The 22746-nt window shown below is 51.4% G+C and overlaps 1 protein-coding gene across 1 annotated transcript; it reads left to right on the forward strand.

The window, feature by feature from the left end:
- The first annotated feature begins 305 nt into the window (after nt 1-305).
- slc6a11b (solute carrier family 6 member 11b) lies at nt 306-19777 on the forward strand. Its single transcript, XM_042339485.1, has 15 exons — nt 306-413; nt 2089-2321; nt 3446-3580; nt 3749-3889; nt 4267-4357; nt 5372-5504; nt 9722-9856; nt 14093-14196; nt 14632-14756; nt 15810-15922; nt 16207-16344; nt 16573-16675; nt 16984-17084; nt 18842-19012; nt 19598-19777. The coding sequence occupies exons 2-15, from the start codon at nt 2105-2107 to the stop codon at nt 19736-19738; spliced, it is 1848 nt and encodes a 615-aa protein (XP_042195419.1). The 5' UTR covers nt 306-413; nt 2089-2104; the 3' UTR covers nt 19739-19777.
- Nucleotides 19778-22746: the final 2969 nt, after the last annotated feature.

Genomic DNA, 22746 nt, shown 5'->3' on the forward strand with positions numbered 1-22746 from the left:
AGGGAGAGAGACAGAGAGAGAGAGAGAGAGAGAGGAGTCACCATCCCCACAGAGAGACACACAGAGAGAGGAGTCACCATCCCCACAGACACAGAGGGAGAGAGACAGAGAGAGAGAGAGAGAGAGAGGAGTCACCATCCCCACAGAGAGACACACAGAGAGAGGAGTCACCATCCCCACAGACTCAGAGGGAGAGAGCCACAGAGAGAGGAGTCCCCATCCCCACAGACACAGAGGGAGAGAGAGGAGTCACCATCCCCACAGACACAGAGGGAGAGAGAGGAGTCCCCATCCCCACAGACACAGAGGGAGAGAGAGGAGTCCCCATCCCCACAGACCCACAGAGAGGCGCTGGCTCCCCGCCTGTGCCCCACACTGCACTCAGGACGCTTCCCCAGAGAATCGCTCGCACGGTAAGTGAGTGAGTGAGTGAGTGGAGCGAGGAGCGCATTCTCAGCCTCTGCTAAACATCACACGGCGTTGCGAATCGTCCCCGTCGGCAGCGCATTCTACAGCAGCGATGGTTCAGAGCTGAGCGGCGTCTCTGGGAATATCAGCTCCTCAGGCAGTTTGCATTCGGATTACTCACTGTCCCCCCAACACACACACACTAACTCCCTCACAGTCACACACACGAACTCCCTCACAGTCACACACACACTAACTCCCTCACAGTCACACACACGAACTCCCTCACAGTCACACACACTAACTCCCTCACAGTCACACACACACTAACTCCCTCACAGTCACACACACTAACTCCCTCACAGTCACACACACTAACTCCCTCACAGTCACACACACTAACTCCCTCACAGTCACACACACACTAACTCCCTCACAGTCACACACACTAACTCCCTCACAGTCACACACACTAACTCCCTCACAGTCACACACACACTAACTCCCTCACAGTCACACACACTAACTCCCTCACAGTCACACACACTAACTCCCTCACAGTCACACACACACTAACTCCCTCACAGTCACACACACTAACTCCCTCACAGTCACACACACTAACTCCCTCACAGTCACACACACACTAACTCCCTCACAGTCACACACACTAACTCCCTCACAGTCACACACACACACTAACTCCCTCACAGTCACACACACACACTAACTCCCTCACAGTCACACACACTAACTCCCTCACAGTCACATACACTAACTCCCTCACAGTCACACACACACTAACTCCCTCACAGTCACACACACACTAACTCCCTCACAGTCACACACACTAACTCCCTCACAGTCACACACACTAACTCCCTCACAGTCACACACACTAACTCCCTCACAGTCACACACACTAACTCCCTCACAGTCACACACACTCCCTCACAGTCACACACACACACTAACTCCCTCACAGTCACACACACACACTAACTCCCTCACAGTCACACACACACACTAACTCCCTCACAGTCACACACACTAACTCCCTCACAGTCACACACACTAACTCCCTCACAGTCACACACACACTAACTCCCTCACAGTCACACACACTAACTCCCTCACAGTCACACACACTAACTCCCTCACAGTCACACACACACACTAACTCCCTCACAGTCACACACACTAACTCCCTCACAGTCACACACACACTAACTCCCTCACAGTCACACACACTAACTCCCTCACAGTCACACACACACACTAACTCCCTCACAGTCACACACACACTAACTCCCTCACAGTCACACACACTAACTCCCTCACAGTCACACACACTAACTCCCTCACAGTCACACACACACTAACTCCATCACAGTCACACACACTAACTCCCTCACAGTCACACACACTAACTCCCTCACAGTCACACACATACTAACTCCCTCACAGTCACACACACTAACTCCCTCACAGTCACACATACACTAACTCCCTCACAGTCACACACACATTAACTCCCTCACAGTCACACACACAGTCTTCCCCCCACCCACTCCCTCACGCTCAGACCCACCGGCACTGACACCGTGACAGACAGACAGACAGACAGACCAGTGTCCCCTCATGACAGACAGACGCTGACCCCCCTCCCGCCTGTCCCAGGTGACTATTGCAGACCATGAGACAGGTGAAAGCTGACCCCATCCTCAACGGGAAGTCAGAGGATGTCCCGGACACTGAGGCGTCCAATGCCGCACTGGTGAGTGCCCAACAGCGGGTCCGGGAGCGCGGCCACTGGAACAACAAAGTGGAGTTTGTGCTGTCAGTGGCCGGAGAGATCATCGGCCTCGGCAACGTGTGGCGGTTCCCCTATCTGTGCTACAAGAACGGCGGAGGTACGGTGCTGACCCCCACCCCCACCCCTCTACTGTCCCCCACCCCCACCCCTCTACTGCCCCCCAAACCCTCACCCCAAACCCTCACCCCAACCCCTCAGCCCAACCCTCACCCCAACCCTAACACCAACCCCTCACCCCAACCCCTCACCCCAACCCCTCACCCCAACCCCTCACCCCAACCCTAACCCCTCACCCCAACCCTAACACCAACCCCTCACCCCAACCCTAACCCCTCAACCCAACCCTAACACCAACCCCTCACCCCAACCCTAACCCCTCACCCCAACCCTAACACCAACCCCCCAGCCCAACCCCAGCCTTCACCCCAACCCCAAACCCTCACCCCAACCCCTCACCCCAACCCCAACCTCTAACACCAACCCTCACCCCAACCCTAACACCAACCCTTCACCCCGAACCCTCACCCCATCCCCAGCCTTCACCCCAACCTCTCACCCCAACCCCTCACCCCAACCCCAACCCCTCACCCCAACCCCAGCCTTCACCCCAACCCTTCACCCCAACCCCTCACCCCAACCCTAACACCAACCCCTCACCCCAACCCTAACACCAACCCCTCAGCCCAACCCCAGCCTTCACCCCAACCCTAACACCAACCCCTCACCCCAACCCTTCACCCCAACCCCTCACCCCAACCCCTCACCCTAACCCCTCACCCGAACACCAACCCCTCACCCCAACCCTAACACCAACCCTCACCCCAACCCCTCAGCCCAACCCTAACACCAACCCTAACACCAACCCTTCACCCCAACCCCTCACCCCAACCCCTCACCCCAACCCTTCACCCCAACCCCTCTCCCCTATGTCTATCTCAGTCTGACACCTCAACACTCTCTCACACACTATGGTTCTTTGGGGAGCAGGGATGGTCTGTGTAATGTTTAATAATCTATCTCTTCTCTCCCCCTATTGTATTCCTCCCCTCTCATTTCTCCTTCTTTCCCTCCCTCTCTCCCCCCATTTCTCTTATTCTCTCTTTCCTCTCTCACCCCCCCCCCCCTTCACATCTCTCCCCATCTTTTCACTGTCTCTCTCTCCTCCATCTCCTCTTTCCTCCATCTCTCTTATTCCCCCCTCTCCTCTCTCTCTCTTTATAGGTGCCTTCCTGATCCCCTATGTGATATTCTTTGTGTGCTGTGGGATCCCTGTGTTTTTGCTGGAGACGGCGCTGGGGCAGTTCACCAGCCAGGGTGGCATCACCTGCTGGAGGCAGATCTGCCCACTGTTTGAAGGTAAGGCCCCAAACCAACCCAACGCCAGCCCCAGCTCCAACCCCCAGCCCGAACACATGGTCCAACCCCAGCCCCAACCACATGCCCAACCTTATCTCCACCCCCAACCCTCAGCCCCAAACCCAGCCCTGCCCGGCTCAACCCTGTCTCTCTCTCTCTCTCCCGCAGGCATTGGCTACGCCACTCAGGTCATTGAGGCTCACGTGAACATCTATTATATCATAGTCCTGGCCTGGGCCATCTTCTATCTACTGAACTCCTTTACCAGCGAGCTGCCCTGGGCCAGCTGTGATCACCATTGGAATACAAGTAAGCTCTCCCTGGCACCCACCCCTCTCCCTGGCACCCACCCCTCTCCCTGGCACCCACCCCTCTCCCTGACACCCACCCCTCACTGCACACTCACACCCCACATCACACACCCCACACTGTCCGTCTACAAACACGCACCATCCTGCTCTGCCCCACCTTGTCGCTGACTGTTGATCTCTTCTGTTTCCTCCACTCCCTCCTTTATCCCCTCTCCCACTTACTTCCCTATCTACTCTGTCCTCTCTCCCCCCCCTTTCTTTTTATCCTCCTTCCCTCTCCCACCCTCACTGTCTCTCTTCCTCTCACACTCTCCCCTTTCTACCCTCTCTCCTTCCCCCTCTATCCCCCCCAATCCCGCTTTCCTATCTCTGAAGAGAACTGTGTGGAGTTTCAGAAGCTGAACATCACCAACTGTACCCAAGACAACACCCGCAATGGGACCTCGTCTGTCATTGAGTTTTGGGAGTGAGTATGAGCGATAGAAGGTTAATCACAGCAGCCAATAAACAGGAGCAGGTTTTAATGGGAATCGAGACTTGGGGAAAACTCTGGGAAGAGGCGTGTGGCTCGGGAAGCGCTTCCATGAGTTGATTTAATTGGATTAGACATTCATAATTTATTGTTGTTTGTAACTGACTTCTATTTCTCTGACTTCTATTTCTGTGACTTCTATTTCTCTGAGCTGGGTGTCTGAAGTGTAACCAGATCAAGCTGTGACCATGCAGAATATACTTATAGAATATTCATCATACTATTCTACATATTGTATAGAATTTTATAATTACAAATAGAATTATTTTCAGTGAAGTTAGAATTACCTATTTTTTTTAGTTCGAACCCACTCGAAAAGGGTTTCCATAATAATAAACCTTGCATTTGATATAACGCCTTATGACGTCGTTGAGACGTCTCAAAGTGCTTCACGGGATTTAGTGTAAAGTGCAGTGATTGTGTATTTTGTGGGTGACAGCTAAAATGCTCTCATTCGAGAATAGTTTAGAAACACAGATGATTTTTCCACTAAATTTTCCCCCAAAATTGTACCTTCTTAAATTGTCCAAAGGCTAAGAACTTGGAGGAATTTCAGTGTTCAGTCTTCATTCACTACATCAGTCTTATTACGTCATTGAGATGTCTCAAAGCGCTTCACAGGATACACTGCAAAGTGTAAGGACTGTATATTTCTTGGGGGTGAAATGTGGCAGACAATTGCGCGCAGTAGTGGCCCACAAACGGTCGTGAGTTGAGTGACCAAATTTTTTTATTTTTTGGAGAGATTATTACCCCCAGAAAACGATCTAGCAATTGACTAACAAGTGGGTTCCTACTTACTGCTGGTAAATAGATTGAAAATCTCCAGTCAGGGTCAGGTATTTTGACTTGTGTTGTGATCTCCGCAATACTTTCCTGGGGGAAGGAGGAGGGGTATTTTGGGATAAGTGGAAATGTGACTTTTTGAGGTGGTGTTGTTGTTGTCAGACGGAGAGTGCTGGGATTATCGAGTGGAATAGAGAAGATCGGGAATGTGCGGTGGGAACTAGCCCTGTGTCTGCTGGCTGCCTGGATCATTTGCTACTTTTGCATATGGAAAGGGCCCAAGTCCACTGGCAAGGTGAGGTGATTCCAGGAGTCTGGCACAGCACTCTGACTCCGCACAGCATTCCGCGCCCCCTTCCCACACAGCGTTCTCCCACGCAGCGTCCCCCCACCTCCCTGCGCTTCCGACCACACACCAAGCTATCAATGGTAAGCTATGAGGCTTCAGCAGTTACCCCATGCACACTCTGGACTCCCCAAATCTTGGCTCTTGCCAATCTGTGCCTAGTACTCTCCGGAATTAGGTAAGCAAGGATGTGTCCCTCTAGGGAGAGAGAGAGAGAGTACACATTCCATTCCAATAATATATCTCTCGGATTTCCAAGTGTGGATGGGAGGCATGGAATTCTCAGTTTGGTTTGGAGACTCTTAAGCAACAGTGATGGGTTTCCGTGTGTGTCAACAACCAAAACACAGCATCTCTGTCTCCACAGTGACATACACCATCACCTGTTGTTTTATAGAATGTCGTGGCTCTTATTGCTGAAAGCGAGCATCAGTTTGTGGGAAAAATCATCCCCTAAACTGCTGGCTATGACTCCGGCCCCCACCCACCCCAGTTCTCAACCCCTTTACCCAAACTCCAATCCCCAACCCCACCCGGACATGCGGTAACACTGAGGATTGTTACGCTCACAATGGCCGTCTAAGATACTCCATCAGAGGAAGAGGAGGAAAACAACAACAACTTCGATTTATATAGCACCCTCCACGCCAGATGGCATCTCAGAGCGCGTCACAGTGACAGATCCCGGGGCCCGCTGGGGGAGGGGGGGGGAAAATGACCAAAAGTGCGGTCGAAAAGAAGGGTCTTCAGCCGAGAGAAAGGTCTTCAGCCGAGAGGGAAGAAGAGGGAGGGGGAGGAATAAATAGTCAATGTGACTGTGACTGAAAAGTGACTGTGAAGTCCTGGTTATCCTTTATCTTTGCTTTGAGCATTTACCTTTGGTCTCTTGCTTCAGCACCCAGTCACCCACCCCGGGCCCCACCCCCAACTCTGAACCCCCAGACCCTACCCCTAGCCCCCAGCCCCTGTCACCAGCCTCCAGCCCCCCTCCCCATTCCCCCACAGGCCCCAGTCCCACTCCTCAACCCCAGCCCCCAACCTCCAGCCCCCCACCTCGGTGCCAGCCAGCTCTCTGATACTGGCTGTGCTCAAGAAGAGGTTTTGAAAAGCGCATTAGAATGAGCCTCTAATGGATTCAATGAGGCATAAAGGAACAGTGAAGAATGGAAAAGAGAAGTGTCGAGAGCAAGCAAAGGAATCAGCTCCATTGTGGTGGTCCAGGGAAAGGCTCGAGTCAGCAAAGATATTTTCTGCTGAAGTGTCTTTTGTTTGGGGCTACAGTGGTGGCAAAGAATAGCGCTTCACCGAGAGGCATTAGCGCAGAGCAGAGACTGATCTGTGTATTCACAGGAGGGAAGGAGAGGGATCTTTACTGTGTTCCCTCTACACCTCCTCCACGGCAGGACTGACAGCAGCACTGAGAGCTCTCTCTGCAGCCGCCAGCATTCACTCTGTCTCTAGGCGACTCGGTGGGATGCCCTGTGCTTGTGGGGGATTTTGGAAAGCATTTTTTTACAGGAATCTGAGCCCGGGGACGGTAGTGACTGCGAATGGCAATCAGGAGGCTCAGGCCTTTAACAAGAGCCGCGAGCCTAGCATTACAGAAAGCAATGGGGGTGGGGAGTGGTCAAAAACTCCACCACAAATACAGCGTCATCCACACGTCCACACGGTGAAACATGTGGATTCTGCGCTACTTGAAATAGGAAGGCAATGCGGTCTCTCAGGGTAAAACTAGGTGGAATTTCAGGGCTCACGAGAGGGGTTGGGGTGAAGAAGATCCTTTGGCCTGTTTGATCTCATCTCGCCCAACCTTGCTTCCCATTACATTGACCAACGCCCACCACACCCTTGCCTTATCTTCCTCTGTTAGTGATAACCCAGTCTGTTCCCACTGATAGGCCCCGACACTGACAGCCCCCACCCCACCTCTCAGCCACCCAGCCCATTGCCCAGCCACCCAGCCTATCTCCACCGACAGCTTCTGCTCCTAACCCACCCCCACCGCCCACCTTTAGATCAGCCTCGTTGTTGTGTTCACACACACATACAGGTCCCGGAGTTCACTGCACACGAGCCACTGAGAGCCCACACACTGTGGCATGAAATCGGAGCTACTGAGAGAGAGAGAGTGGGAGGAAGAGGAAAGCGAGAGAGTAGAGAGTAAGAGGAGACAAAATAATAATAATAATAATCCTTGCATTTGATATAGCGCTTTCCACATCTTTTAACCGTTTCAAAGAATATACTGTAAAGTGAATTGACCGTATATTTATGGGCGAACGCGGCAGCCAATTGCGCACAGCAGCGTCCCACAAACAGCCGTGGATTGAAAATGACCAATTTATTATTGTTTTGTTTCGGAGGGATTATTATTAGGCGTGTGGGGTGAGGAAACTTAAAATATCTAGAGAGAGGAATGTTACACGTGGGGCTGTCAGGGTGGTGAAGCCTGTTTGCGGGGTTATAGTCAGACAGATCGGAGTTGAAAGGTCGCTGGGGGAAGGAGTGCTCCCCCCCGCAGGGCAGCTGCAGGATTTAGGTCAGGGGTGACGAACATGGTTGAGACGAGTCCTTCAGCCTCCTGCCTGCTGCTCTCCGTCTTCTCAGTCAGGCCTGAAACTCCCCCCAGTCTCAGCCTGTGTCTGTTGCACGTCCCGTCTTAAACTCTAAGGTTTCCCGAGAATTCTCAATCTTCATTCCCATATGTTTTGCCGAGTTAGGGGTTTTCCACAATCCTGCACTGTCTGAACTGGAAAGGCACTGCGGTCACACGGGCTAAAAGTAAGGGAAGTTTCAGGGCTCGGAAACGTCACGAGAGGGGTTGGGGGTGAAGAAGACCACTTGATCTCATCTTGCCCGACTGTGCATCCCAATAACATCCCACTCTAACCTCCCTGGTCACCCCAATAATTCCCTTGCAATAAACAAATACGTCCCAGTGCCTCTCATCCCCCCACCCCACCCCCCACAGTGCTGGGGGAGCCACACATTGTCAGAGATGAGACGTTAACCTCACTCCCCATCTATGTGTCTTGTTCCGGTGGATAATAATAATAATAATAATAATCCTTGCATTTGATATAGCGCTTTTCACGTCGGGAGGACGTCCCAAAGCGCTTCACAGAACACTCTGTAAAGTGAATTGACTGTATATTTGTGGGCGAACGCGGCAGCCAATTGCGCACAGCAATGTCCCACAAACAGCTGTAGATTGAAAATGACCAATTTATTATTGTTTTTGGTTTTGGAGGGATTATTATTAGGCTCTGTGTGGAGTAAGGAAACTTGCCCAAGGTTTCGCCCTCTGCCTGGAATTGAACTCAGGTCTCTCGCTTGCAAAGCGAGTGCTCTAACCACTGAGCTACAGGACTCCACAAATGGATGTTAAAGCTATTGCAAAAGGGGAGTTTCTCTCTCCCTCCCGATGTCCCAACCGACAAGCCGCCAGATAAAATGAGTCATCCAGTTACTGGTCTGTTTGTGGGGACATTGCTGGGTGCAAATCAGCTGCCACATTTGCCTACAAAAAGTAAATTCCTGTGAAACGCTTTTGAGATATCCTTCTGAAATAAAAAGCGTTGCATAAACAAAAATGAAATAGTATCAAATACAAGCATTGTTAGTGTTATTTTTTGTTTTTTATTATTGTTATTATTATTTGTTATTTTTTATTTATTATTTTTTGCTATTATTATTTATTATTGTTACTTATTATTGACCGTTGTTGCCCTCTGGGACTACTGAGCTGACATGCTGTAAACCCATTTGATTTCACAGTTGTGTCTGTCTGTCTGTCTGTCTGTCTGTCTGTCTGTCTGTCTGTCTGTCTGTCTGTCTGTCTGTCTGTCTGTCTGTCTGTCTGTCTGTCTGTCTGTCTGTCTGTCTGTCTGTCTGTCTGTCTGTCTGTCTGTCTGTCTGTCTGTCTGTCTGTCTGTCTGTCTGCTGTGCTGAGTGCTGTTTTGGTCAGTTACCTGGTGATGGGCTGTTGATAATAATAATAATAATAATAATAATAATAATAATCCTTGCATTTGATATAGCGCTTTTCACGTCTTCTCGACGTTTCAAAGCACTTCACAGAATAGACTGTAAAGTGAATTGACCGTATATTTGTGGGCGAATGACCATTGATGGAGCTGATGATCATGTCTCTCTCTCTGCAGGTGGTGTATGTAACGGCCACCTTCCCCTACCTGATGCTGCTGGTTCTGTTGATTCGTGGTGTCACACTCCCGGGAGCATCCGAAGGCATCAAGTTTTACCTTTACCCGGACATGAGTCGTCTGTCTGAACCTCAGGTATGGAGCTCCAAGTCTCCCATTACACCCTCCCTCCCTCCCCTCCCTCCCTGCCAGCCTCTTTCTAACCACACCCAGAACCTCAATACCCTTCAGGGCCTTAGGCCACGGAGGTTGTGTTATGTCTATGATGCAAGTGTCAGGTTGGTCATGGGTTTGAGCCCTCACGTCAGGGACTCTGAGCTCACAGTCCAAGTTGATTCCAGCTTGGTGCTGGGGAGAGAGAGAGAGAGAGAGAGAGTGCCGCATTGAGGGACTGTCCTTCAGATGAGACGTTAAACCTCACTCCCTATCTGTGCCCTGTTCAGGTGGGCATTAAAGATCCAGTGGCACTGCTGGGAAATGAGAAGGGAGTTTCTTTTCTCTCTCCTGATGTCCTGGTTGACAGTCCCTCAGATAAAATTGGTCGCTCACTTCACGGCTGTTTGCAGGATGTTGCTGTGTGCAAACTGGCTGCTGCTGCGTTCACTCACAAAACACACAGTCACTACACTTGAGAACACTTCTCTGCGAAGCACAGACAGACATTGTAGCTTGATAATCCCAATAAAAGTGCGATAATTTATTCAGGTTAGTGTTTGCCCTGGATTTAAACTCCCCACATCTCAAGTTAATCATGTATATAAGAACATAAGAAATGCTAGTAAAAAAAAGACCAACGTCCACCTAGTTCGCCTCCCACCTTCCTGGCAGTCACCTGTACAATCAAAATCAACATTTCCTGATTCAAAATTCTCCCTCGGGTTCACTACTAGTGTTTGGGTAAATTCTCTCTGAATTTACTCCCCTCCAATTGCAGGATCCCCTGTCCTGTCCTCTCCCCCTTCCCCCCATCTCTGCAAGCACCCCCCCCCCTCTCCCCCGTCTCCTACCCCCACCCTGGTTACTTTGCTCTTGACCCAGATTTGTCACAAGACCAGAAATTCCCAGTGATGGAGCTTTCCGAGATTTAAAGACAGTCGGAATTCCCTAAGCTCATTATCCCCAGGTCCTGATTTACTGGAGGGAGGAATTATTACCAGTAATCTGCAACCCCCCCACCACACAGGGCAAACTATACACTTACAATGGGTTTCATTGTGTGTGTGTGTGTGTGGACACTGGCATCACATTAATAATCATATAAAAATCCCTGCATCTCAAAACCACTCAGAGAGCCTTACGTGTAATCGTTCTCAAGTGTAGTGACTGTGTGTTTTGTGGGTGAACACAGTAGCCAATTTGCACACAGCGATGTCCCCACAAACTGCCATGAAGTGAGCGAGTGGTTTTATCTGGGGCATTGTCGGCCAGGACACCGGACGAGAGAGAAACTCACTTCTCTTTTCCCAGCAGTAGCATTGTGAAGATCTTTAACGTCCGCCTGAACAGAGCACCGACAAACGCTCAGTTTAACGTCTCGAAAGACGGCGTCTCCAACAATGAGGCGCTCTCTCCGTCCCCTCCTCCCCCTCCTCCCCCACCTACTGTGCTGTGCTGTACTATTACTGCGCCGTCTCGCTGGGGAGGGGGTGTGGGGGGGGAGTGTTGGGAGATGGGGTGATGGGGATGGCTTGGGGGGGCAGGGGTGGGATTGGGGTGGGGGAGGGGCATGCAGTGGATGGAGTGGGAGCGGGAAGGGAGATGGATTTCAGCACAGACAGAATATCCAAGCATCAAACTTACAAACGATTCAAAAATAGTACAGGACGAGACCCTCACCCAGGCCTCAGGGCCTTCCAAGGCTCACTTACAGCTAGGAATTTCTGGCTTGCATGCTAGAAGTTCCCCAAGGGAAGCAGGCCAGCCTGTCACTCCGGCCACTTGGCATATGTGTATGAGGTGGGGGGCTGTGAGCCTGGGGGTGGGGGGGCGGAGGGGAGGCTATTGAGTGTGGGCCGACGGGCTGGCATGGGGCAGAGAGATCTGACCTGATAGGTCATCCGGGTCCGAGTGAAGGTTCATTGACGATTACATCACAGCCCGCCACTCCAATCCACTGAAACCCTGAGCGACAGAGAGAGAGTGAGTGAGTGAGTGAGTGAGTGAGAGGGAGTGAGAGGGAGAGAGAGAGAGTAAGTGAGAGGGAGAGCGAGAGAGTGAGTGAGAGGGAGAGTGAGTGAGAGGGAGAGGGAGAGAGAGAGAGTAAGTGAGAGGGAGAGTGAGAGAGAGAGTGAGTGAGTGAGTGAGCAACTGGGCAACAATGAGTGAGCGAACAAGTGAATGAATAAGTGAGCAAATGAGTGATCACGTTAGTGAGTGAGTGTGTGAGTGGATGGGTGAGTGAGTGAGTGAGTAACAGATGGGGAATGTAAACACAGAGTGGGTAAGAGTTTGGTAGTGTGTGTGACCGGCCCGCTGGAGATATGGCAAAGTGCCCAGAGCATCTCATTGCTGATACTACAGAGCAGTGTGTGTGTGGTGGGGATGGGGTGGGTGGGTGGGTGGGGAGAGGGGGAATATTCACCACTTAACTCATAGTGACTCTCTGAATCGGGGTGAATTTGGGCCCCACACCATCCCAGTGTAAACAAACGGAATTATAAATAACTCCAGTGGTGGGAGTTTAGGCTTTCAGTGGGACAGGACAGCTATGAAACCATTGCTCACTTTTACACTAATTCACGAGCTCACGCTCTGTAGCTACAGTCACAAACTCACAGTGCACACCTGACAGGCTGGGATTAAACTGAAGTCTAGCCAGAGGGTCAGCCTCGGCCTAACCTCATACATACCCAAAGTGTATTTTTTGCCCGGCCGGGTGTCTGACACATGCGGAAACCCATCACCGTTGCTTAAGAGTCTCTAAACCAAACTGAGAATTCCATGCATCCCACCTACACATGGAAATCCCAGAGATAGACTGTCTGATAGGAATTAGCTGATGTGTCAGAATTGGCGAGAGAGAGGGGGGAAAGAGAGAGTAGCAGGAGAGAGAGAGAGAGAGAGAGAGAGAAATCAGGGACTTTGCCCTCACAGTTCAGGCAGTTTGGAGCTGGAGTCTGCGATACACAGTCACTACACTTGGTCTCCACTTCCCAGTGGAAGCTCTTTGGGACAATTTGAAGTTTCAACAACAACTTGCATTTGTATATTTCTGCTGGAAAATAATATCTGGGGATAGAGTATATAGTTTTGGACACGAAATGGGAAGCGACTGCCAAGATGGTGGAAGGTGAACCTTGGTCTCCATTTGCCAGCAAATTCTTATGGTTTTACTGCGCCCCTCACCAGTGTAGAGTCTCACAGCGTGTTACATCTGTACTACAGCCAGGGATTGGCATTTAGTTGAGAATGATAAACACCAAGGGACAGAGAGTGAGAGATAGAGTCCGAGAGCGAGTGCAGGCTGTGGGTTTGCTGTCTCTGTTGCCCACACTCACACCTCTGGGGTTGGCAGTGCTACTGAACACAGAGAATTATGCTAATGTCGCTGTTTGTCTGTGTGATGTGTGAGTGCCAGAGCCACTTCCTGTTCTTTGTCCACACAATCCCCTTTGCTATTCTCATGACCTTTGATGTGTGCAGTTTGCCCGTGAGTTAGACACACGCTTCAATAGCATGTCACTCAGCTCTCCCCCCACACAACGCTGCCTTCACCAGCCCGGAGACGTGCACAATAAATCCAGCGGGTTTTATCTGGGGCTGACAGGCCGGATCGCGGTAAATTACCCGTTCAAATAGCCGCGGCTTCAGCTTTGTGCTGTGTGTGCTCGCATTGAGTCAAATCCCCCTTCTCCCCCCTCGCTCTCCTCCCGCCACCCCCGCTTGCCCCTTCTCCCTCGTTCCTTCCTCCACCCACTTACTCTTCTGTCTCCCCCTCCTCGCTCGCACCCCCCTCCCTGCACACACGTATGAGTTGGGTCTCGCAGCATTCCCAGCTCACTTCCCGGAGTCTCTCATCCCCAGACGGAGGTGGAGAGATATCTGTTAGGGCAGGGTATCCAGGGGCAATGCTGGGTAATTGGAGTTGAGGTACAGATCAGCTATGATCTAATAGAATAGGGGAACACGCTTGAGGGGCTGAATGGCCTGCTGCTGTTCCTATGGCTTGCCCGTTGTTCTCTTTGTGTACAGTGTGCATCGGTCACTGTCTCTCATGCTGTGTGTGTGTGTTCGTGTGTGTACGCTGTATGCACTATTGATTGGTCGCTGTTGCTGTTTCTCACGCTGTGTGTATGTGTGTGTGTGTGTGTGTGCGCTGTATATACTATTGATTGGTCGCTGTTGCTGTCTCACACGCTGTACTGTTGGCAGGTTTGGGTGGACGCTGGGACACAGATCTTCTTTTCCTACGCTATCTGCCTGGGCTGCCTGACTGCACTGGGTAGCTACAACCCCTATCACAACAACTGCTACAGGTACCCCACACGCACAGTCACTCCACCACACACTCACAGTCACTTCACCACACACTAACTCACACCCTCTACCATGACTACTGCTACAGGTACCTCACACTCACAGTCACTACACTCGCCTGGAAGCCAATGCCCCATGAAGCACTTCCAGATGTTTCACCGTTACAGTCATGGGATTAAACCGGAATTATTATTGTATAAACGTATGACTGGGCTCAATGATCAGCCGGCCACAACTCACCCCCCCTCACCCCACTGTACACTGACCCCCAGGCACGCAGCCCCCGCAGAAACTCAACCCCTCACCGCATACAGCCACGCCCCGGCATACAGCCCCCCCACACACACACAACCCCTCCCTGCACGAAGCCCCCACCCAATACAGCCATCTAACAGCCAGTAAGCCTGGTGGCTGACAGCCTCTCTCCTCCCCAGGGACTGTATCATGCTTTGCTGCTTGAACAGCGGCACCAGTTTTGTGGCCGGTTTTGCCATATTCTCCGTGTTGGGGTTTATGGCGTACGAGCAGGGAGTGCCCATCGCAGAGGTGGCCGAGTCAGGTGGGTGTCCATCACCGCGGGACCGTGAGGGAACCATCAAACGCCCCCCTCTTCCCCCCACAATTTGTCTTCCCTGCCCTGCCTCCCCTCCCTCTCTGTTAGCCCTTAAAAGCCTCTCCCTTTCACATGCCCCACTTCTGACGAAGGGTCGTGGACCCAAAACGTTGACTCACTTTCCTTTCTCCATAGACGCTGCCTGACCTGCTGAGGCTTCTCAGCCACTTCCGTTTTTGTTGCAGTTACTTATATATGTTTATTTGCCCGGCCGGGTGTCTGACACACGGGGAAACCCATCATCGTTGCTAAAGAGTCTCCAAACCAGACTGAGAATTCCACGCATCCCACCTTCACGTGGAACTCCCAGAGATAGATTGACAGAACGGAATGGAATCTCTCTCTGGAGGGAGGCATCCGGCTTATCTAATTCCAGAGAGTATTAGGCGCAGGTTCCACCTTCCCACAATCTCCCCCCCCCCACCCACCCAGTTATAGCCGAGTCTCGGTCAGGGTGGGGCTGGGGTTGGTGACATACTGCCCCCCTCTGGCAACTCAGGGGAACGGCAGCACCAGCTCCACTCCGCTCACTCCTGTTTCCATGGAAACTCCCATCATTTCCGTACAATTTCCTAGTTTCGGTTTCAAGTGAAAGTGGATTTTTTTTTTCCTTTTTCAATTTAACAATAAAAACTAAATCTGACAACGTGACGAATTCCAGCCCGAACTACCTCTCTCTCTCTCTCTCTCTCTCTCTCACTCTCTCCCTCGCTCCCTCCCTCCCTCCCTCCCTCACTCACTCACTCACTCACTCTCTCTCCCTCCCTCCCTCCCTCCCTCCCTCCCTCCCTCACGCTCTCTCTCCCCCTCCCTCCCTCCCTCCCTCCCTCCCTCTCTCTCCCTCGCTCTCTCTTTCCCTCGCTCTGTCTCCCTCCCTCATTCGCTCTCTCCACCTAGCTCTCTCCCCCTTCCTCACGGGCCAGTGGTTGCCATTGAGCCTCTTCCCCTCTGTGCCGCTGTATTTGCTGTGACGAGGCTGATATTGACCTTTACCCCCAGGTCCTGGGCTGACGTTTATCGCCTACCCAAAGGCAGTGACCATGATGCCGCTCTCCCCGCTCTGGGCCATTCTCTTCTTCCTCATGCTCATATTCTTGGGGCTCGACAGTCAGGTAGGTCCTCAGCGCCCCCCCCACCCCAGGGGCCCCCAGGCCCACCCTCTCTCTCACTCATTCCCCACCTCTCTCTCTTTCCCTCTCTCACACTCATTCCCTTCCCTCACTTGTACCCCCTCACTCTCTCTCACTTGTTTCCTCTCCCGCTGTCTCTCTCTTTCCCTCTCTCATTCTTTCCCGATCTTTCTATCTCTCTCACACTTGATTTCCCCCCTCCCCTATCTCTCTCTCTCACTAATTCCCCCTCCCCTCACTCTCACTTGTTCTCTGTGTCTCTGCAGTTTGTGTGTATGGAGAGCATGGTGACGGCTGTCATTGACATGTACCCCCACATCTTCCGCAAGGGTTACCGACGTGAACAGCTCATCTGTATCATTGCCATTATCTCCTATTTGATAGGCCTCTTCATGGTGACGGAGGTGAGTGGTCAACTGCTCCCTTCACCGCGCCACTCCACCCCCCCCACCCTCCCACACGACCCCAGCCCCCACCCTCTCTCACCATCATGTCTGTGCTGGTGCTCGCTGCTCCACTGGAGCTCTCTACCCTAACCCTATTCCCTGCTCTCTCCTGTCCGCGGTGTTGGTGTCGGTCACTCCGGTGTTCTGTGCCGTGCTGACACTGTGTTTCTCGGTGTTTCCCGGCAGGGGGGGATGTACGTGTTCCAGCTGTTCGATGCCTACGCCTCCAGTGGGATGTGTCTGCTCTTTGTGGCCATCTTTGAGTGTATCTGTATTGGCTGGTTTTACGGTATGGTGATGTGACACCCAGCGCTGGGTGGTGGTGGGGGCTGGGGTTGGGTGGCTTTTGGCTGGGGTGGGGGGGGGGCACTGGACTAGCAGGAGGTTGTGGTTTCAAGGGGATTCTGAGCTCACAGTCTCGGTTGACGCTGGGGGGAGAGAGCGCTGCTGGAGGTGCCATCCTGCGGATGAGATGTTAAGCCAAGCTCTTGCCTGCCCTGTTGAGGAGGATGTTGAGGGGGATCAGAGCCGGAAGTTTCTCTCGCGGTTCCTGGCCGCCAATCCCCGGGGCTAACAGTGACCTTCTGCCTGTTCCAGGGAGCAATCGTTTCTATGACAACATTGAAGATATGATCGGATACCGACCGTTTATCCTGATTAAATGGTGCTGGATGTTCATCACTCCCGGGATTTGTGGTGTAAGTTCCTGATGCCAGATCCCAGTCTCCCAGCCCTTCCCATCCCAGCTCTTCCCATCCCGGCCCTTCCCATCCCAGCCCTTCCCATCCCGGCCCTTCCCATCCCATCCCATCCCAGCCCTTCCCATCCCGGCCCTTCCCATCTCGGCCCTTCCCATCTCAGCCCTTCCCATTCCCGATCCCACTTCATTTAGTGAAATAACAACAACTTGCATTTACACAGCGCCCCTCACACGTTTAACAGAGGTGGAGCACGTCACCGAGCTGGGGGGAGGGGGGAGGTGACCTTAGGCAAGATCAGAGAGTAAAGTCTTCAGGTGCAACATGAAAAAGGGGACAGAAGGGGCAAACGGAGAGATTGAGGGAGAGAGTTCAAAAGTTTCAGAGGGGGCGGAGGAGTGGGAATTGACTGACTAGCAGCTGGGTGGGGAGGGGGTTGAGGGAGCAGGTGATGGGCTTGGTGTTGATGGTTGAGAGTGAGGAGGAGAAATGGGGTAATGGAGTGAAAGGAGCTGTGACGGAAGGAGTGGGTGATGTACATGGAAACGGGTGGCGGGTGGGGGGAGGAGAAGGCAGCTGGGGGGGTGGGGGAGGCAGTTGGGGGGGTGGGGGAGGCTAGGGGATATGGAAGGGGGGGAGGAGGAAGCAGTCAGGCAGATGTTTTCTATTTTCAAGATGAAGAAGTTCAGGACCTGTTTACACTTGACATTTGAAAAAAAAGAGATTGAATCAGTGAGGGTTTAATAAACAGTAATTGGACGTGAGCGACCGGGCGGTGGGTGTGCCCTCGTGTCCCTAGAGATACACAGTCACTACACTTGCCAGTCCCTCCCACGAGGTGCTGCATTGTGCTGTGTGCGCTGTGCACTGTGTGTGCTGTATGTGCTGTGCGCTGTGAGTTGCTGTGCTGTGTGGCTGTGAGTCACTGTGTGGCTGTGCTGTGTGGCTGTGAGTTGCTGTGTGGCTGTTGTGTTGCTGTGAGTCACTGTGTGCTGTATGTGCTGTGCGCTGTGAGTCGTGTGCTGCACTGTGCTGTGTGGGTGTGAGTCGCTGTGTGATCCACTGTGCTGCGTGCTGTGCTGTGTGGCTGTGTGTTGCTGTGCTGTGTGCTGTGTGTCTGTGGGTTGCAGTGCTGTGTACTGTGCTGTGTGTCTGTAGGTTGCTGTGCTGTGTGTCTGTGGGTTGCTGTGCTGTGTGCTGTGGGTTGCTGTGCTGTGTGCTGTGGGTTGCTGTGCTGTGTGTTTGTGGGTTGCTGTGCTGTGTGCTGCGTGTCTGTGGGTTGCAGTGCTGTGTACTGTGCTGTGTGTATGTAGGTTGCTGTGCTGTGTGTCTGTGGGTTGCTGTGCTGTGTGCTGTGGGTTGCTGTGCTGTGTGCTGTGGGTTGCTGTGCTGTGTGCTGTGGGTTGCTGTGCTGTGTGCTGTGGGTTGCTGTGCTGTGTGCTGTGGGTTGCTGTGCTGTGTGCTGTGGGTTGCTGTGCTGTGTGCTGTGGGTTGCTGTGCTGTGTGCTGTGGGTTGCTGTGCTGTGTGCTGTGGGTTGCTGTGCTGTGTGCTGTGGGTTGCTGTGCTGTGTGTCTGTGGGTTGCTGTGCTGTGTGTTTGTGGGTTGCTGTGCTGTGTGCTGCGTGTCTGTGGGTTGCTGTGCTGTGTGTCGCTGTGCGCTGTGTGTGTGTGGGTTGCTGTGCTGTGTACTGTGCTGTGTGTCTGTGGGTTGCTGTGCTGTGCTCTGTGCTGTGTGACGCTCTGCTCTCATTCCTCAGGGAATCTTCATTTTCTTCATTGTGAGATACAAACCGCTCAAATATAACAACGTTTACACATACCCAACCTGGGGCCACGGCCTGGGTTGGCTCCTCGCCCTCTCCTCCATGCTCTGTATCCCCTTCGGCATCCTCTACAAACTCAGCCAGGTCGACGGCACCTTGTCACAGGTACCTCTCTCTCTGATCCCTCCCTTCCTCCATTTCTCTCCCTCCTCCATCCCTCTAGCTGTATCTCTCTCTATTCTCTCTCTGTTTCCCGGTTTCTCTCACTCTCTTTGGCTGTGTATCTATCCCTATTCTCTCTCAGTCTCTCTATTCACTGTCTATCTCTATTCTCTCTCACTCTCTCTATTCGCTGTCTATCTCTATTCTCTCCCTCTCTGTCTCTCTTTTCGCTGTTATGTGTCTCTCGATCTCTCTCTTTCTCTCTTTCGCTCTGTATGTTTGTGTGTCTCTCTCTGTCTCTCTCTCTCTCGCTGTCTAGCTCTGTGTGGAAGTCTCTCTGTGTGTCTCTCTCTCTGTCTCTATCTATCTCTCTCTACATAAATCTGTGTGAGTGTCTCTCTGTCTTGCTCTGTGTCTCTCTGTCTTGATGTTTCTGTGTGTCTCTCTCTCTGCCTCTCTCTGTGTTTGTGTGTGTGTGTGTCTCTCTCTCTGCCTCTCCCTGTGTGTGTGTGTGTCTCTCTCTACCTATGTGTCTCTCTCTGTCGCTCTCTTTCTCGCCCCTAACACTGGCTGCCTTGACTCTGACAGAGGTTCAGGAAGCTGACCACACCAAGCCCTGAGCTGCAGATGAGAGGGAAGAGCTCCCTGGTCACAGCCAATGACTACGAAACCAAGCACCGAGGGGATGGCTATGTGTCGACCATCACAGAGAAAGAGACGCACTTCTAACCGGCCAGACCTACCCAGCCAGGTGTTCTGTAAAATATAGAGAGAGAGAATGAGACAGACAGAGAGAGCGAGAGAGAGCAAAAAAAAAAGGAATCACTTAATTCTAGAAGCTTTGCACGGACTTTAACCTGATAATTAAAAAGAAATTTAAGAGTTATTTTATCTGTTTTAAAAGAAGTGACATTTTAATTATTGTGTAAGTAACTGATGTTGTAATTGTGCTCAGTGTCACTCTGTTCTGGGAGGGAGGGGGGGTGGGGAGGGGGCGAAATTGCTCACTAAGACCCCACCCCCTCACCCCCACGTGAATGAATGTGAAGACGTGAGCCGTGAGACGTTTTATACAGGGCGACCAAGAAGTCGTGATACCATTACAATGTCTAATAAGTCTTAAAGAAATGATAATGGTTTTGATTTTCTTTCTAGATGATAGGGTAGTTATCACGACTTTTTGGTCCCCCCCTGTTACTTGGAAACAGTTTTCAATACGAGAAAGAGGCAGAAATAAAAACCAGAAGTGGTCGGGAACACTCAGACGGTCAGGCCGCAGATCAGGCAGCATCTATGGAGAGAGGAAATGGGTTAACGTTTCAGGTCCATGACCTTTCGTCAGAATCACTAACACAACACACCTCACAGCTCCGCACCCCTCTTTTTGTCACTAATATTTTCCACTTGTAAATGAGCTGATAACACACTACTATCATTCACCCTCATACACACACACACACTAACATACAGGTGCAAACATATGAACACATAAACACACGTACATGCATACAGACACACACAGACACTAACATACAGGTGCACAGATAGGCACACATAAGCACACATACACGCACATACATACACACACAGAGAAATACACACATACACACACACAGAAATACACACACATGTCCCGTATTGCCCTTTTGGGCAAAATACAATGTTCTTTTTAGTGACAGTAAATGTTGAGCTGCCCCCCCCCCGCCCCCCCTACCACACTGTCAGTGAGTGGGGGGTATTTAGGTATTTTGAGGGAAGTGGAGAGCAGGGGGGAAGGGCAGTGATGAGCTCCCCCCCACACCGCCCGCCAGTGAGAGAGTGGTGGGTCTTTTGGGGGAGGGCGTAGCGGGGGGAGGGGGAGGGCATTGGGTGCCTGGGTTCACACTGTGAACTGTTTATGATATTTTACAGAGCTCCAGATTTTATTGACAGCTTTACTTATCATTTTTAAAAGAGAAATAAAAGTTATGGATTTACTTTACATTTTCTGTTTCTTGCGCAAACGATGTGCCGTCATTGGGTGATGGGACCAGAGATGTCAGCCCGGCTCAGGGGCTTGTCTGTGTGGTCAGGAGGTTGTGGGTTCAAGCCCCCTCTCCTCTCGTCCCCCCCCCCCCCCCACCCCCCGACATCAGGGACTTTGAGCTCATTGTCGGGGACACTGTAACGGGGTGCTGGGGGGAGCCCTGTATTAATAATAATAATCCTTGCATTTAATAAAAGCGCCTTATCATGTCTTCGAGACGTCCCAAAGCGCTTCACAGGATATAATGTAAAGTGAGTTGATGGTATATTTGTGGGCGAGACTTGGCAGCCGATTGCGCACAGCAGCGTCCCACAGACAGTCATGGATAGAAGTGGTCCCCATAGGTTTTTGTACCCGTTACCGAGCTCCTCTAGTGACCACAAGCGGATGCTGCTCTCTCTCTCCCTCTCGCTGCTGGCCTGTGTTGGCTCCATGTGATACAGTGCCAAACAGCTGAAGTTGACATTTCTGTGTTGCCGTGTGGCTGGGCTGATCAGGGGGGAAAACGGCTGATTTACAATGACATTTGTACGACATGTGAACTGATTAATGTGATTCAATGTCACAGTAAATGTCCATCGCTGCCCGTATCGCTGGCGCTGAACTTCATGTTAAAGACACTTGACTTAACTTTTATCTCAGAGAGAGCACAAAGCAAGCTCGGAAGAGCTTCACCATGTAAATAGCTCAGCCAGAGACAGAGACTGCTCAGAAATGGGGGATGTTTAAACCCCAGATCCTGACTGGGGTCTAATCACTCATTGTGGAGTCCTGTAGCTTAGTGGTTAGAGCACTCGCCTCGCAACCGAGAGGACCCGGGTTCAGTTCCCAGGCAGGGCAAAATGTTGGGCAAGTTTCCTTCCTCCACACGCCTCTCTTCATTTAGCAGTAGGTAGGAACCTGATTGTTAGTCAATTTTCCAGGTGTAATAATCCCTTAAAAAATAATAATAATAATTTGGTCACTCAATCCACGGCTGTTTGTGGGGACGCTGCTCTGTGCAATTGGCTGCTGTGTTTTGCCCACAAAATACACAGTCAATTCACTTTACGATATATCCTATGAAGCGCTTTGAGACGTCTCGACGACGTGATAAGGCGCTGTATCAAATGCAAAGATGATTATTACTATCGTTATTACTATTATTATTATTATATTCACGGAGAGAGAGATTCAGCCCTGGTTGTGGCTGCTCCGTGTGTGTGATGACAGTAACACGTGATTGTGCATGATGCTGTACACGTGACGATGGGGTGATTTATTGCACCGTGTAATCCTCTGTCGCCACGGCTGAAATCTCAGGGACGATGATGAACATAACAATAATAATGTCACATTAACACATTTAGAGCCTTTCAGATCAGGAGAGTGTCTCGGAGCGCCTGGCAGGATTTCACTGTGAAGTTCCATGACTGTGTGTGTTTAGTGGGCGAATACGGCAGCCAGTTTGCGAACATCGACGTCCCTGCAAACAGCTGTGGAGCAAACAAATGATTATATTTGGAGGCTTTTTTTGTTGATGATGAAGGTAATAATAATAATGATCCTCGCATTTGATACAGGGCCTTATCACATCTTCCAGATGTCTCAAAGCGTTTCACAAGATTTACAGTAAAGGGAATTACTGTGATTGATTGAAGGGGTGGGGTTGGGGGTTAAATTCAGAACAAATCTGCAGAGACACTAATTCAGTGAGCGAGTTGTAAACGTA

The sequence above is a fragment of the Callorhinchus milii genome, unplaced genomic scaffold (genome assembly GCF_018977255.1).
Source record: "Callorhinchus milii isolate IMCB2004 unplaced genomic scaffold, IMCB_Cmil_1.0 Scaffold12, whole genome shotgun sequence".
NCBI classification, from domain to species: domain Eukaryota; kingdom Metazoa; phylum Chordata; class Chondrichthyes; order Chimaeriformes; family Callorhinchidae; genus Callorhinchus; species Callorhinchus milii.

Excerpts from the sequence above, each read along its gene's own strand:
- slc6a11b (XM_042339485.1), top strand. The coding sequence starts at position 2,105 with ATGAGACAGGTGAAAGCTGACCCCATCCTCAACGGGAAGTCAGAGGAT. Across the intron at positions 2,322-3,445 it reads GTGCTACAAGAACGGCGGAG|GTGCCTTCCTGATCCCCTAT; the intron begins GTACGGTGCTGA and ends CTCTCTTTATAG. Across the intron at positions 5,505-9,721 it reads GGCCCAAGTCCACTGGCAAG|GTGGTGTATGTAACGGCCAC; the intron begins GTGAGGTGATTC and ends CTCTCTCTGCAG.